Below are 11,730 nucleotides of genomic sequence, written 5' to 3'. Positions count from 1 at the left end.
CTTAGGATACATCTGTTGCAGCGCCAACATCGCTGAAATAATAGAAGAGCTGTGCAACCACAGATTTTCGCAAAAGTCCAGCAATGAGCAGCCCATGCACCACTCAGGACCGAGACGGATTTCTCCCAACACCATTCCTGTGACTGCTTCCTTGTACACTAGCTGCATGAAGCCCGCTTACATTAATAAAGCGCGCTTTAGTAGCATGGGTGCGGCCGCACGTACCATCACGACCGGTCCCAGATTTCCTGCGAGCTTCCGCGATCCTCATCACAATTTCCCCTTCTTCTCGAGAGGGACGAACGTCGAATACCACTCGTTTTGTTTTTTAAAAAATCTGAAATCTAAAAAAAATGTGGACCACGCAACTGAAAATATCTTACAGCAGCTCTCGAAGTTTATCCGTCGACATGACGACGGAGCATATGTTATTCCGTCTCTTTTGGGTAACCGGGCATACACAAAACCGAACCGGATCCGCACAGATTTTCACCCCTCTATCCGGGCTCAGTAGCGTGCTCCATTGGTACACACCATTCTTCAGTTGAGCGCCCTTGATCCTGCCGGTGATGAACTCAGTCGTCTCTACTCCATCTTCTTCAAAAATGAAGTCCTTACACACGTGCCAGTTATGAATGTACATGGGCTCTCTCTGTAAGCGTGTGAAAAGCTTTGTAGAAAACATCTTTGCCCCCGTAATGCCAATGGTCAGGGAGGGCATTAGGGATCTTCCGCTGACCACCGCTGAGCTTTTTTGTCGGGAGGCGTGTCGCTGCCAAGTCCAAATCGAACTGCTCGTTAATGGACATGGCAGCCACGACGTGCGAGCATGCCCATCCAGTCGACATAAATGCCTTGCAATCGCACCGGTAGAGTTCTCGAATGGCTTGAAACTACATAGAACACAGGGTGACGAGAAATCGGAGAGCTTCGTGTCATTTCCTGTGTGTCAAGGTCAATACGATAACTTAGAGCTGTAATAATAGGCAGGCTAGAAGATAAAAGCGTCGGTGCACTGGCGTACGTACCGGAGTATGGTGAATTGGTGGTGGGAGTATCAGCAATGCTTACTGTGCTGCAGGGTGAGATTATTTGGCGCGCAAAGTCCGTAGCGTTATGAGCTCCATGCCGCTGAAGTCGCAGAGGCGCTGGCATGTTCTTGTGGAAGATGTTCTTGGCAGCATTGACGTCACGATCGAGCTCGACGTGGCAGAACAAACATCTGTAGATGCTGCTTCCTCCAAGATCGTCTTTGATTTCACCGCAGCTGGAGCAAGTCTTCGAAGTGTACTCCTCTTCGCATTCGATCATACGTCCGCCGACGCACTCCATCTTGTATTTCAGCAGCATATTGAACTTGAAGTGCAACTGCGCCAACATAGCTCGCGCCGTCGAACTGCGAATCTCGCGCTTCTTTCCTTTTCTTGGTTGAACAGCAGTCTCCGTGACTTCGTCTGATGAAGTCGGCGGTGTGCCGTCAGCTGTTACAAGCTTCTCGTACTTTCGCGCCATCTCCGACGTGTTGAACGAAGGTAGAAGAACTTGCTTGTGGTTCGCCGCTAGAGCTTCTGATGCATGTCATTGACCATCCGAGTCACACGACGATGCTTGAAGCGAATAAACCTTCAATGACGATATCGCTCACGATGAAGCTGCGTCTTTTTCTTCTCCTTCGTCTTCTTTCCTTGTCGAATCATCGTTTCGTGTTTCGCCTTGCTCTCGTTGTCCATCAGCGCGAGCTTCGACTTCATGGCGTCGATAGCGTCGAAACGCCGCTTGAGCACGGTGTATGTGTCTTTGACACTGATCGTGCGACCGTCGGGATCGTAGATAGTCGCAAAGTTGCGAACGCCGGGATCAATCGCACACACACGATTTGACTTCGTTTGCTTGAACTTGACAAGACGAGGGATCACGACATAGCATTCTCCTTCCCGCAATCACTGGAGTCGAATCGCCTTTATGAGCTCAGGAAGTTCTTCAGTCAGCTCGATCATGTCATGCTCGTTAAATTCAAAGAAATGACGATGAAACCGCACATACTTCTTGTCGTTCTTGCAAATGCTTTTGATTGATCTGGAATGGATTTCAATCGTGTTGGACAGCGCAAACTTGCTCTTGAACTTGAGCTCGGGGAACGTAGTATTCTTGTTCTTCTTCTTCAACGCGAAAAACAGTGCCAAAGACGACTTTATCGCCTTCTTGAAATCGCGAAACGCGGAACCTCGCGGTTCGTCATTGACCTCAAGATAACGTCGCAGCATTTTCTTGTTTCGGAAGTACGGCGACATCGTTCCCTCTTTAGCAATTGGTCGATACTTATCCGCCAGCTCGTCCGAAGTCATTTTTTTGTTCTTGTCGGAGTTTCCCCGCGGCACGAGTCGCATTGCGCGATCTTCTTTGGAGCGAGCAACCAGCTTGTTTTACACGGCGCGATTCGCAGCGAACATCTGCTCCAGCTTCCCGCGTTGAAGCGTAGTTGGATACAAGCGAATCTTGATAACACTGTTGACAGACTTGCTCTCTTCACTTAACTCTCCCAGCGCGCGTAGATCTTCCTGCAGATCTTCGAACGACGGTGTACGCATCGTTCTCCACGGAGTCGCTCTGAACACATCGGTGAAATTGGTGACGTCGAACCACGACGTGAGCAATGGATCTACCAGAGGTGGATGATGCGAGTTCTTCTCAACCGCTTGCAACGAATCCGCATCTGGCATCCAGAGATCTTTCGCCACCGCAGGATCGAACCACGTCGATGGTTGAACGAGCACTCTCCCGTTTGTGGTTGTCTTCTGCTCTGCAGACTTGGCAGTTCTGCTTGTACGTCGACTCTTAGGCTTCTTCTCGTCAGGCTGATCGGCAGTTCTGTCATCTGAAGCTGTCTTCTGTCGCGTAGGCTCAGCAATTCTCTGTGAACGGCGACGCTTCGACTTCTCCTCATCAGGCGGATCGCTCTTTTTTCTTCGCTTGCTGCTCATGGCAACAAAACGAAAATGACGAGATCATAGCGACCGAGCGTGGAAGGATAGAAAATTATTTGTTGCAGTTGAAATTGCAAAATCCAAATGTAGTTTGACGATTGTGATTGGCTAAAAAGTGTACAAACACAGCTGTTTTCCAAAGAGTGACAGCGATTCTCGCACTTTTGTAACGTCACCTCGAACTTCGGTAATGACACATGCTTCGGTATGTACGCAGACCTGAACAAACTGTTATGGCTGTTGTTGTATTTTAAAAACAATATATTCTCTCAGCTCATTCTTCATTTTGCCCAAGAAGAGAAAGAACTGAACCCGTCGCCAATGTTGAAGAAGCTAGCTATCGCGTTGGTGCTGGCACTTGCCTCTCCACCCGAGGTCAACGCCGGTCTGCTTGCGTACGGCATCTGTCGATCGGGCTGCAATGCCGTTGTGGTCGCATGCTACACCGGTGCTGGAGCGATTTTCGGAACGGTAACCGCTGGAATCGGGACACCACCTGCCAAAATGCAGTGCTGTACGTTTAGCGTTCCCTCCCGTCTTGGTTTCCGAAAGGAGATGGTTTTCGAGTACAAGAAGCAGAATCCCGAGTACAGACAAATTTTCAAAATTAAATTGGAAAACCGGATGAAAAACGAGTACTTACCGGTAAAACCGGCTAGACACCGAGTACACATTTAGAACAGCTGCAAAAACTTCAAGACCTGAGGCAGATGCTATTCGGTGTTTCCTTCGTCGAGGAGTCCTGTCGGCACTAGCTGCTGGCGTTACAGGCCCGAGAGAGTGGCGCTACCACTATCTCACTAGGAGATACAAGTAGCCCTATATTGTGTGACAACGAATTCGAGGGTATTCATATTCACATGATCTTCACGTTTGGATCACTTCAACAAGCCTCTTACTGAAATCGAGTCATCTGTTTCGGACTTATTTCAAGCTTCTCGTTGTTAGATGACACCACCAATACTGTGGGGTCCACACAACTGCTCCCAGGCAGGTTCGGCTCCACGGTTTTAGAGCGTTGTACGACACTTAAAGAGCGCGTGATCCCTCCAGTGCTCCAAAAAGTTCGCGCCATGAGCAATAAGTCCCGTGCGAGCTCCGCCAAGGAGCGCAGCGTCTTCGGTACGTCTCCAGACTGAGTGCAACCTGCGCCATCTTCTCCAGTTGCGTCTCAGTTGCCTTCCTCAGCTTTTTCCGCTTCTCAACCCCCCTCCAGTCGCCTCTAACATCAATTTGCCCGTGCTGTCCACTCCTTTGATGCTTTCATTCAAACTTCTCAGTCGGAAACATCCCATACGATGTGACGGAGGACATGCTCAAGGAAATCTTCTCGGAGGCAGGCTCAGTCATGAATTTTCGGTTCGTAAGCTGCCAAAAACACCTTAGAATTGCTGCAAATATCGTGGTCGGAGCTCAAGCCATGTAAATATTAATTTTTATGCTATTACAGGCTTGTGACAGACCGAGAGACCGGCAAACCCAAGGGCTATGGCTTCTGTGAGTATGCGGACGGAGCGACGGCTCTGAGTGCCATGCGCAACCTCAACGGATACGAGATCAACGGCCGGAATCTCCGCGTGGACTTTGCCGACGGCGGGGATAAATCCAACAGTGCAGAGAGGAAACGACACGACAATGGCGGCAACACACGTCCAGGTTCTGGCGGAGGAAACTTCAGAAACGGAGCGGATGGGGGCCCTCCGACGATGGTGACGGGGGAAATGGCGATCCATTCCATCGAGTCGGCGATAGCTCGTTTGGGACCTGTCAAACTCTACGACATGTTAGTGCAACTCAAAGAACATGCAAGACAGAAACCGGAAGTGACCAAGAGCATCTTGATGGCGAACCCAGCACTCACTCACGCTATCGTCCAGAGTTTCAAGACGCTTCAGATCCCCATTCCGTCGTCCACCGAGACTCAGCCAGTGCTGCTGGCTCCTCCTCCTATGATGCACCAGCCTCCACCGATGGCTGGAAGGATGATACCGCCTCCTCCACGTCCACCGATGAGTGGACCCATGGGGCCTGGGCCTGGCATTCTGGGCTTGGCACCTCCCGGTGTCCAACCCGCTATGATGGCTCCTCATCCTGCTTCAGCACCAACCAAGTCTGGTGGTACTCGTTGGAGTGCTCGTCCTGGACCTTTGGCCACTCAGGGGGCTAGTGCTGCTATGGCTAATAGACCAGGAGTTGGTATCCCTTCTACGAGCCCAATGCACGCCCAACCACAGCCAGGTTTAATGCCCACACCACCAGGCGCACCTCAGCCTAGTGGTCCCCCCAGTAGTAATTTGGCGCATGCGAATCGGGATCCGAGACGTGCAGGAAGAGACCCACGTTTGGCGAAGAGACCGTATCCCAATGAACAACCAGGACTGATGCCGACACCTGGAGAGAACGACCCATCGAAGCGAGCCAAACCCAGCGAAGCTGCACCCTCTGGACAATTCGATGCCATCGCCGAACTCGCGCGCGATATGACCCCGCAAAAACTGGATATGCTGCCGCCGAACGAGCGACAAATGCTTTTGGCCTTCATGCAGCAGAATAACATCCCGTTTTGACGGAGAGAGGCAGAAGAAATGTCCATGATAGCCATAGGCTGAGTATTCTACGGTTCAATAATCCGTGAAATTAGTTGCAGTTTTCAACAACACCTAGTTGCTTCTGGTAGTGTGCAATTGCAATTGCAATTGACAATATCAGTAGGTATGAGAACGGAACACTCAATATTGCTAAAAAAAAATATGGAGCTCTTTTATCATCTAGAAGCGGCGTAGCAAGCCCGCATCGGAACATCTCTCTGTCTTTTGTACGCTCACTAACCGCCAATCAGGCCATTTACCGCCTGTTCTTGTTGCGTTGGTTGGCACGCTGGGCCTTACCGGCACGCTTGCCACCCTTAGCTGCAGCCTGACTCTTCATCTTGGCCTTACGGGCACCAGGGAAAGACGACATGTCGTTAGTGCTCTCCTTAGTGTTACTCTTAGCGTGGCGACGCTTGCCACCGAAGCCGAACTTTGCGTTCCTAGCCTCACGTGCCTTATTGACGCGAGGCTTCTTGTTAGCGCCGTCACGATCGCCACCTGCATGCTTCCGCTTGCCACTGACAATCGAGTCCAGTTCGGTATCATCATCGTCCTTAAGGCCGCCACGCTTGTCATTTCCTTTGCGTTTCTTCCACTGCTTAACAGCCTCGAGTGTATCCTTCTTCTGCTGGTTACGCTCCTTGATCTTCTCGGCCTGAATCTCCTTGGCTACCTTACGGTGAGCCTGTGACTTCTTACGTTCCTCCACAGCTGTGATCTTCTTCTGCTCGTAAATGAGCTTATCCTTGACCTTGGCCATGTGCGCGTCGCTCTTGAGCATCTCGGCGAAGTAATCGTCCGGTCGCTTGTAAGCCACACCCTCCTTCTTAAGTCGATCCTTGGCTAGACGTACAGCGGCCAGTGTGTTGTTATAGAATGCCACCTCTCTCTTCAGATCGTCGTGTACACTCTCGAGCTCCAGTGGCACAGCGCAAGTGTCTAGAGTCTCTACCCATGGCAGCGGCTTGGCATCCCAGTCCTTGACTAGCGCCAGTAGCGCTTCTCTATTGTATACGCCCTTGCTCTCGCGCTTGGCGCCCTCAGCCTCGGCCTGTGCTTCAGCCACCAAACGGCGCTCAATTTCGGCCTCGGCGTCCTCAGCCTCGCTCTCCTCGTCGCTGGAGTCGTCAGCCACAGCCACAGCGGCAGCCGAGCTCAGCGCCGGCGTCTCTAGGATTTCCTCCTCTGCGGCGTCCTCAGCGCGCACCAGCGCACTGACGGCGCGGCTTTTGCGTGCTCCACTGCTCTTACGGGCCATGGCAGCTAGTAGCTCGGTGTATACAGACAGAGGCTGTCAACCAAAGTGACGAGCTATTGAGCAATGGCTGGAATTGGTTGGCCTTGACTGCGATGTCAGTATGAGCATTTCAGTTTAGTGACAGTTATGTGTGAGAATATAGCCATGTTCAATTAAGAAAAAATATTTAAAGCTAGTGAAAAAAGTACTAGTATTACATTTAGAATTTGTAAGGCTGGCCGACCCTCAAGAAAACATTTTTTTCAAAATAAAATAAGTTACGGTGGGATCAACCATGCTGTCTCGTTGGTCACTCGGTTGACATAGTATGTCTGCTGCGTGGTGGGGTCGAACACTTCCTCCCATTGAGTGGCAATGCTGGACTGCGGGGTGGAGTATGTCTGATCTTCTCCGTTAGGATAATAGTAGCTATCTGCTGAGGGCATTTCGATGCTGTAGTTAGAGCCGTTGACGTCGTACGAAGAGCTGCTCGCTGCACCGGGATAACTATCCGATGCTTGATCCTGCTCTTGAGCTTGAGAGTAGTAGTTTTGCTGCCATTGATCTGTTGAATTATAGTTGGAGTCTCCCCCATTCGCGTACCAAGTGGCGTTGGGGTCGACCGATGGTTGCGACTCGGCACAGCCCGCGGCAGAGTCGTAGGCTGAATATGCACCGTTGTTACTGTCATTCGTGTAGCCATAGTCGGTTGGCATTTGACTGTAGTTGGACATGTCATAGGTGCTGTACTCTGTTCCGTACCAGTTCGAAGTGTCCGCATCGTTACCGCCACCAATGTATTCTCCATTGGCGTAATAGTTCCCACTATCAACGAGACCCACTGCTCCTTCGTCCAGTGCAGGCGAATATGACTCTACTAAACTAGAGTCATACCCATAGTCATAGCCAGTTGGATATGCTGTTGAGTACCCATCGTATCCCGTCCAAGTAGCAGTAGTCTCGGAAGGATTAGCTGAAGGGTAGGAATTGTAGTTGTGGTAAAGATCCATAACCGTTTCATTCGTCGTCCACGTTTGAGTTGGTGCAGGCCACGTTTGCTCTAAAGCAGCAACATTTGACGCTTGGTCAATGCCTCCGTAAGCTTCATCACTCGGAACTGGATCTTGGATGTCAACTACAATGGCCGTGTCCTCGCGTTTCATCTCGTCCTCCTGCTTTCGCTTTTCCTCATTCTCTTTCTGCTGTTTCTCGTATTCCTTCGCTCGCTGGCGCTGTGCTGCCCTCTCACTTCGAGCCAGCAGCTTCAGCCTTTTCCACTCCCAGAATCGCTCAGCGCTGCCCAACAAAATACACATACAGGCGCTGTTAGCATCCGCTTAAACCTTTCAAATCTATTAAACAATACGTACAGCGAGTGATTAATCCACACGGTTCGCTTTGGATCCAGTGAGAACTCCACAAGAAACATTGCTACCGGTACATCCTCCACCACATCTTCATCTGCCTTCCGTCGCTCCTTTTTGGGCAACACTGGGCCATACGGCAGTGCTAAGGGAATGATACTTTCAGTAATTGCTTGTTTTGGATGAACCTCCGCCAGCCACGTCGTATCTGTAGTTTCAGACTGAATTTCTATACCCTTCTCTATTTCATCAGATACATCGAGTTCACTTTCTTCTTTGCCCCATTGTTCCAGTTGTCTCCATGCACACAGCGCTCTCTCTGCAGGCTGCGATTGTTGCGTAGTTAGCCTTTTAAACCTTATAGTTTGTCGATTGCGTATCCATCCCCGAAGGTCTTCACTAGTCCAAATTTCATTCGATCCTGGATAGAGCAAACCAATTCCTGGCAATGGAACCCCCACAGTCGCATATTCTTCGATAAGCAGTCCAAAGAACCTCGCACGAATGGACAATTGTCGACGTGCCAAAACATGTAAACTACGCAGTCGTCGCTCCACTGGAGTATCAGATTTCAGAGGCGAAGCCATTCCAAAGGCATTTTTTGCTCGATATGCTATTCGTTTCGCTAGTCGAGCATCTTCCTGGCGACGCAGCCATTGTTCACTAATGTATTTGCGTCGAGCAGCCGCAAGACGTCTCGCTCGAAGAATTGGAGCTTGAGAGCACCAAAATGTCTGTATCTTTCGAACACACCGCTCTTGCCGAGCTCGTAAGGCTCTAGCACGCATTTTATCCAGATCAGCACGATCTCGAGCTTCTTGCTCTTCACGAAGTCGCTTGGTTCGCTGTTGTCGGCCCAATGTTTGTAGTGGCACCGGTCGAAGTTCGCCACAACTTTCTTTTGGATGGGACTGAAGAGCACAACGCCCACACACTCGACGAGGAGAATCTCCACACGCTTCACATTCCCATTGAACGGCATCACCAGCGCCAATAATGCTGAAAACTGACTGATGTAAGGCAGTGCGTTTGTCGTCTTCATCGTCAGGGACACAAGATGTGCAGAGTTCAAGAAGAGGCTCCGTGCGGTGGGTTTTAAGACCACCGCGACGATGTAAGAATCCGAAGCACACGTCACAGAACAATGATTCATTTCTAAGCTGCTCTTCATCACTGTTGTTGGTAGCTTCAATAGATTTGGCCTCCTTCTGCTTCTTCCCGAAATCTGACGAATTAGGGTTTACCGATGGTTTCGATTTAGGGTTTGGAATACAGTCGAGACAACGGCGTGACGCGAGCTGGAATTTACACAGTCCACACAGTAAAAGACGCTCCAGCTCATGTTCACGCTTGATAGATGACTGCGTATCATCATCTTGTTCACTTTCATTCGGTGACTCAATACTCTTAAGGCTATTATCCTTCGAATGTTCAGTAGTATTGGGGATAACCTTAGCTTTATGATACTCCGTAAAGCACTGAAGACAGAAGTATTCATCACAGTCGTAGCATACCCACTCAGCGCATCGTTCACAGTCTTTACGTCCATTACAAGGGGCTTTCAGCGTGCGTTCAGGAGGAGGAAATGGTACAGGTTCATATTGAACATCTTGAGCTCCCAAGACTCTTGGCTTCTGCCATGTTGAGTAACCGGAGCGAGGATTCATCCAGTAGGGTAAGCCCCACGTTGGATCCAAGAATTTCTCGTACGTTTCTTGCATCCGGCGTCGTAGTTCACGTCGTGCTAATAGTTTTCGAGCCTGAGTTTGAATCACCACAGCAGCGCGAGAGAGTTCCTGATTGCGTAGACTACGCCTCATTTCAACGAGAATTACTTTACCCCGTAATTTATAATGCTGCCAAGCGAAAAGTTTTTGAAGGTATAAGGCGTGGCGAGATAATTCGTCCGAGACGAAGGTTTCAAACTGAAGTGTTAAAGGCTGCATCGACGAGTGCGACAGCAGAGAATTCCATGATAAAGCCAACACACACGCTTCAGTACCATCGAATCGACCCCAGTACCCAGACGCACTCTGGGCTAGTGAGATCTCACCCAGTTGTCCTATAACCCGCACGAATGACGCAAAATCTAGAGCTCCTTTCGCTCCTCCAGTGGCTCTTGCCACTGCTACATCAACATCCACGGACGAGAATGTTTCCACTCCTCTTGATCCTTTGGTTGGTGATCCTTTAGCAGGCTTTTTGCGACGAGTAGGAGACTTAGTTTCAACACCGGGAGTTAGTTGGATCTGATGAGCTACTGGGTTTCTGTGCTTGGTGAGCGACCGAAAGAACGAAACAGCTTTAGTACGTTCCAGTTTGGTTAGAAACAATGTTTTCCCATCCAATTCGCGCCATACAAATGGCATTTTCCAACCACTTGCAACCAAGAACATCATTTGAAGAAGCGGGAATTTCACGACATTAGGGTAGTGCTTGCCACTTGCCACCTTTTGCTTTGTTGGTGAGGTTTTCGATCTGGTAGGCGACCGTGATGTGTTAGATAGAAGTGGACGTAAGGCGTCTTCAAGACTGGAATTGAACGACTGGACTACGAATTCATCAGCCATGTGTTGTTTACACAGTCGGAGGCTTTGATCACAGAAGACCAGCGTCTCGTCCCGTCTTCTGACGATCTGCAGAACACACCTCAACCGTGATGGTAACAAACAGCGAACACGATACCATTGTTGTATTCGAGTGGAATCTGCCAGTCGCTTTTGCTTTTCAATACGCCAAAGTTTAGCAAGACGTTTTGTTCTCTTGTGTTTGAACCAGCGACCAATTCTACGTGCAGCAAGTTGACGCTTTTGAAGGCGTCTCCATTGCCATTGGAGAACGAAACGCAGAAGAAGACGCTCAGCGCGACGCTGTCGAGCGATTTTTCTGCCATGAATACCACGAATACGTCGCTGGATCTCTGTAGCTGCTTTGTGTCTCCTTAGTACACGGATATCCACTTTGTATGCTTCATTCCTCCACTTTTTCAACTGGACTCGTCGTCTTGTGCGATATCGACGATAACAACATCGAATGACTATCGCTGCCTTCACCTCAGTCTTATGAATACCTTTAGAATTATCATACTCCTTAAGTTGGTTTGGCTTCAGTAGTGTTATTATTCGAGTAGGCGAACTCCCTGCTTCAAGCGTTCTCTTGTCCACACCCAGCCATCCTGAATTTTTCTGCTGCAATTGCTCCATTTTACGAGTTTTCTCTGCAAGTCGAGTCCGTCTAGCAAATTTCTTACGTCTAGCTTGAGCCATGAGATACTTGCGTTGCTGGATCCACCTTCGTAATTGTTTTTGGATAAGCACAGCAGCACAGCGCGAACGTTCATTCTCGCGTTGTACCAGTAACATCCACTCATTAACCAGCTTAACTCGTGCAGCTTCACGTCTCCCTTTGACGCCGAACCAGTTACAAACAGCTTTAGCAATACACTTTGCTGCACGCTGACGTCTTAGTTGACCAAGTAAACGATGCCATCGCATCCGCATAGCGTAAGGAAAAATGGCTCGATGAGCTATCAAATATCCGGCTCCACGTCTCTC

The 11,730-nt window shown here is 49.7% G+C and overlaps 6 protein-coding genes across 8 annotated transcripts; 2 read left to right on the top strand and 4 right to left on the bottom strand.

Annotated features, from left to right (window-relative positions):
* Nucleotides 1–798: 798 nt before the first annotated feature.
* Nucleotides 799–1,751, bottom strand: PPTG_09940 (hypothetical protein; the record flags this gene model as incomplete). Its single annotated transcript, XM_008905724.1, has 2 exons — nt 799–1,568; nt 1,646–1,751. 2 exons carry the CDS (start codon nt 1,749–1,751, stop codon nt 799–801), a joined length of 876 nt encoding a protein of 291 aa, XP_008903972.1.
* Nucleotides 1,752–2,423: 672 nt separating this feature from the next.
* PPTG_09939 (hypothetical protein) lies at nt 2,424–2,981 on the bottom strand (the record flags this gene model as incomplete). Its single annotated transcript, XM_008905723.1, has 1 exon — nt 2,424–2,981. The coding sequence occupies one exon, from the start codon at nt 2,979–2,981 to the stop codon at nt 2,424–2,426; it is 558 nt and encodes a 185-aa protein (XP_008903971.1).
* A 324-nt stretch (nt 2,982–3,305) lies between these two features.
* Nucleotides 3,306–3,662, top strand: PPTG_22716 (hypothetical protein; the record flags this gene model as incomplete). The annotated part of the gene is made up of 1 exon (XM_008905839.1): nt 3,306–3,662. One exon carries the CDS (start codon nt 3,306–3,308, stop codon nt 3,660–3,662), a length of 357 nt encoding a protein of 118 aa, XP_008904087.1.
* A 212-nt stretch (nt 3,663–3,874) lies between these two features.
* PPTG_22715 (hypothetical protein) lies at nt 3,875–5,755 on the top strand. Of its 3 annotated transcripts, XM_008905836.1 has the most exons (3): nt 3,875–4,106; nt 4,265–4,343; nt 4,435–5,755. In XM_008905836.1, exons 1-3 carry the CDS (start codon nt 4,058–4,060, stop codon nt 5,549–5,551), a joined length of 1,245 nt encoding a protein of 414 aa, XP_008904084.1. In that variant the 5' UTR covers nt 3,875–4,057; the 3' UTR covers nt 5,552–5,755. The 3 variants fall into 3 exon arrangements, with proteins under 3 accessions (XP_008904084.1, XP_008904086.1, XP_008904085.1); XM_008905838.1 differs by having other exon boundaries at nt 4,265–5,755; XM_008905837.1 differs by having other exon boundaries at nt 3,875–4,343.
* PPTG_09937 (hypothetical protein) lies at nt 5,718–6,932 on the bottom strand. Its single transcript, XM_008905722.1, has one exon. It carries the CDS (start codon nt 6,831–6,833, stop codon nt 5,829–5,831), a length of 1,005 nt encoding a protein of 334 aa, XP_008903970.1. The 5' UTR covers nt 6,834–6,932; the 3' UTR covers nt 5,718–5,828.
* A 158-nt stretch (nt 6,933–7,090) lies between these two features.
* Nucleotides 7,091–11,676, bottom strand: PPTG_09936 (hypothetical protein; the record flags this gene model as incomplete). The annotated part of the gene is made up of 2 exons (XM_008905721.1): nt 7,091–8,108; nt 8,183–11,676. 2 exons carry the CDS (start codon nt 11,674–11,676, stop codon nt 7,091–7,093), a joined length of 4,512 nt encoding a protein of 1,503 aa, XP_008903969.1.
* Between the last annotated feature and the right edge of the window lie 54 nt (nt 11,677–11,730).

Source organism: Phytophthora parasitica (genome assembly GCF_000247585.1).
Source record: "Phytophthora parasitica INRA-310 unplaced genomic scaffold supercont2.21, whole genome shotgun sequence".
Lineage (NCBI taxonomy): Eukaryota > Oomycota > Peronosporomycetes > Peronosporales > Peronosporaceae > Phytophthora > Phytophthora nicotianae.
Note: the sequence above shows the minus strand (reverse complement) of the source record. Positions and strands in the feature narration are given on the sequence as shown.

What these genes read in the sequence shown, in the direction of transcription:
- PPTG_22715 (XM_008905836.1), top strand. Translation starts at nt 4,058, where the DNA reads ATGAGCAATAAGTCCCGTGCGAGCTCCGCCAAGGAGCGCAGCGTCTTC. An exon ending in CAAGGAGCGCAGCGTCTTCG is followed by an intron (nt 4,107 to 4,264) that starts GTACGTCTCCAG and finishes CAAACTTCTCAG; the next exon opens with TCGGAAACATCCCATACGAT. An exon ending in GGCTCAGTCATGAATTTTCG is followed by an intron (nt 4,344 to 4,434) that starts GTTCGTAAGCTG and finishes ATGCTATTACAG; the next exon opens with GCTTGTGACAGACCGAGAGA.
- PPTG_09937 (XM_008905722.1), bottom strand. Translation starts at nt 6,833, where the DNA reads ATGGCCCGTAAGAGCAGTGGAGCACGCAAAAGCCGCGCCGTCAGTGCG.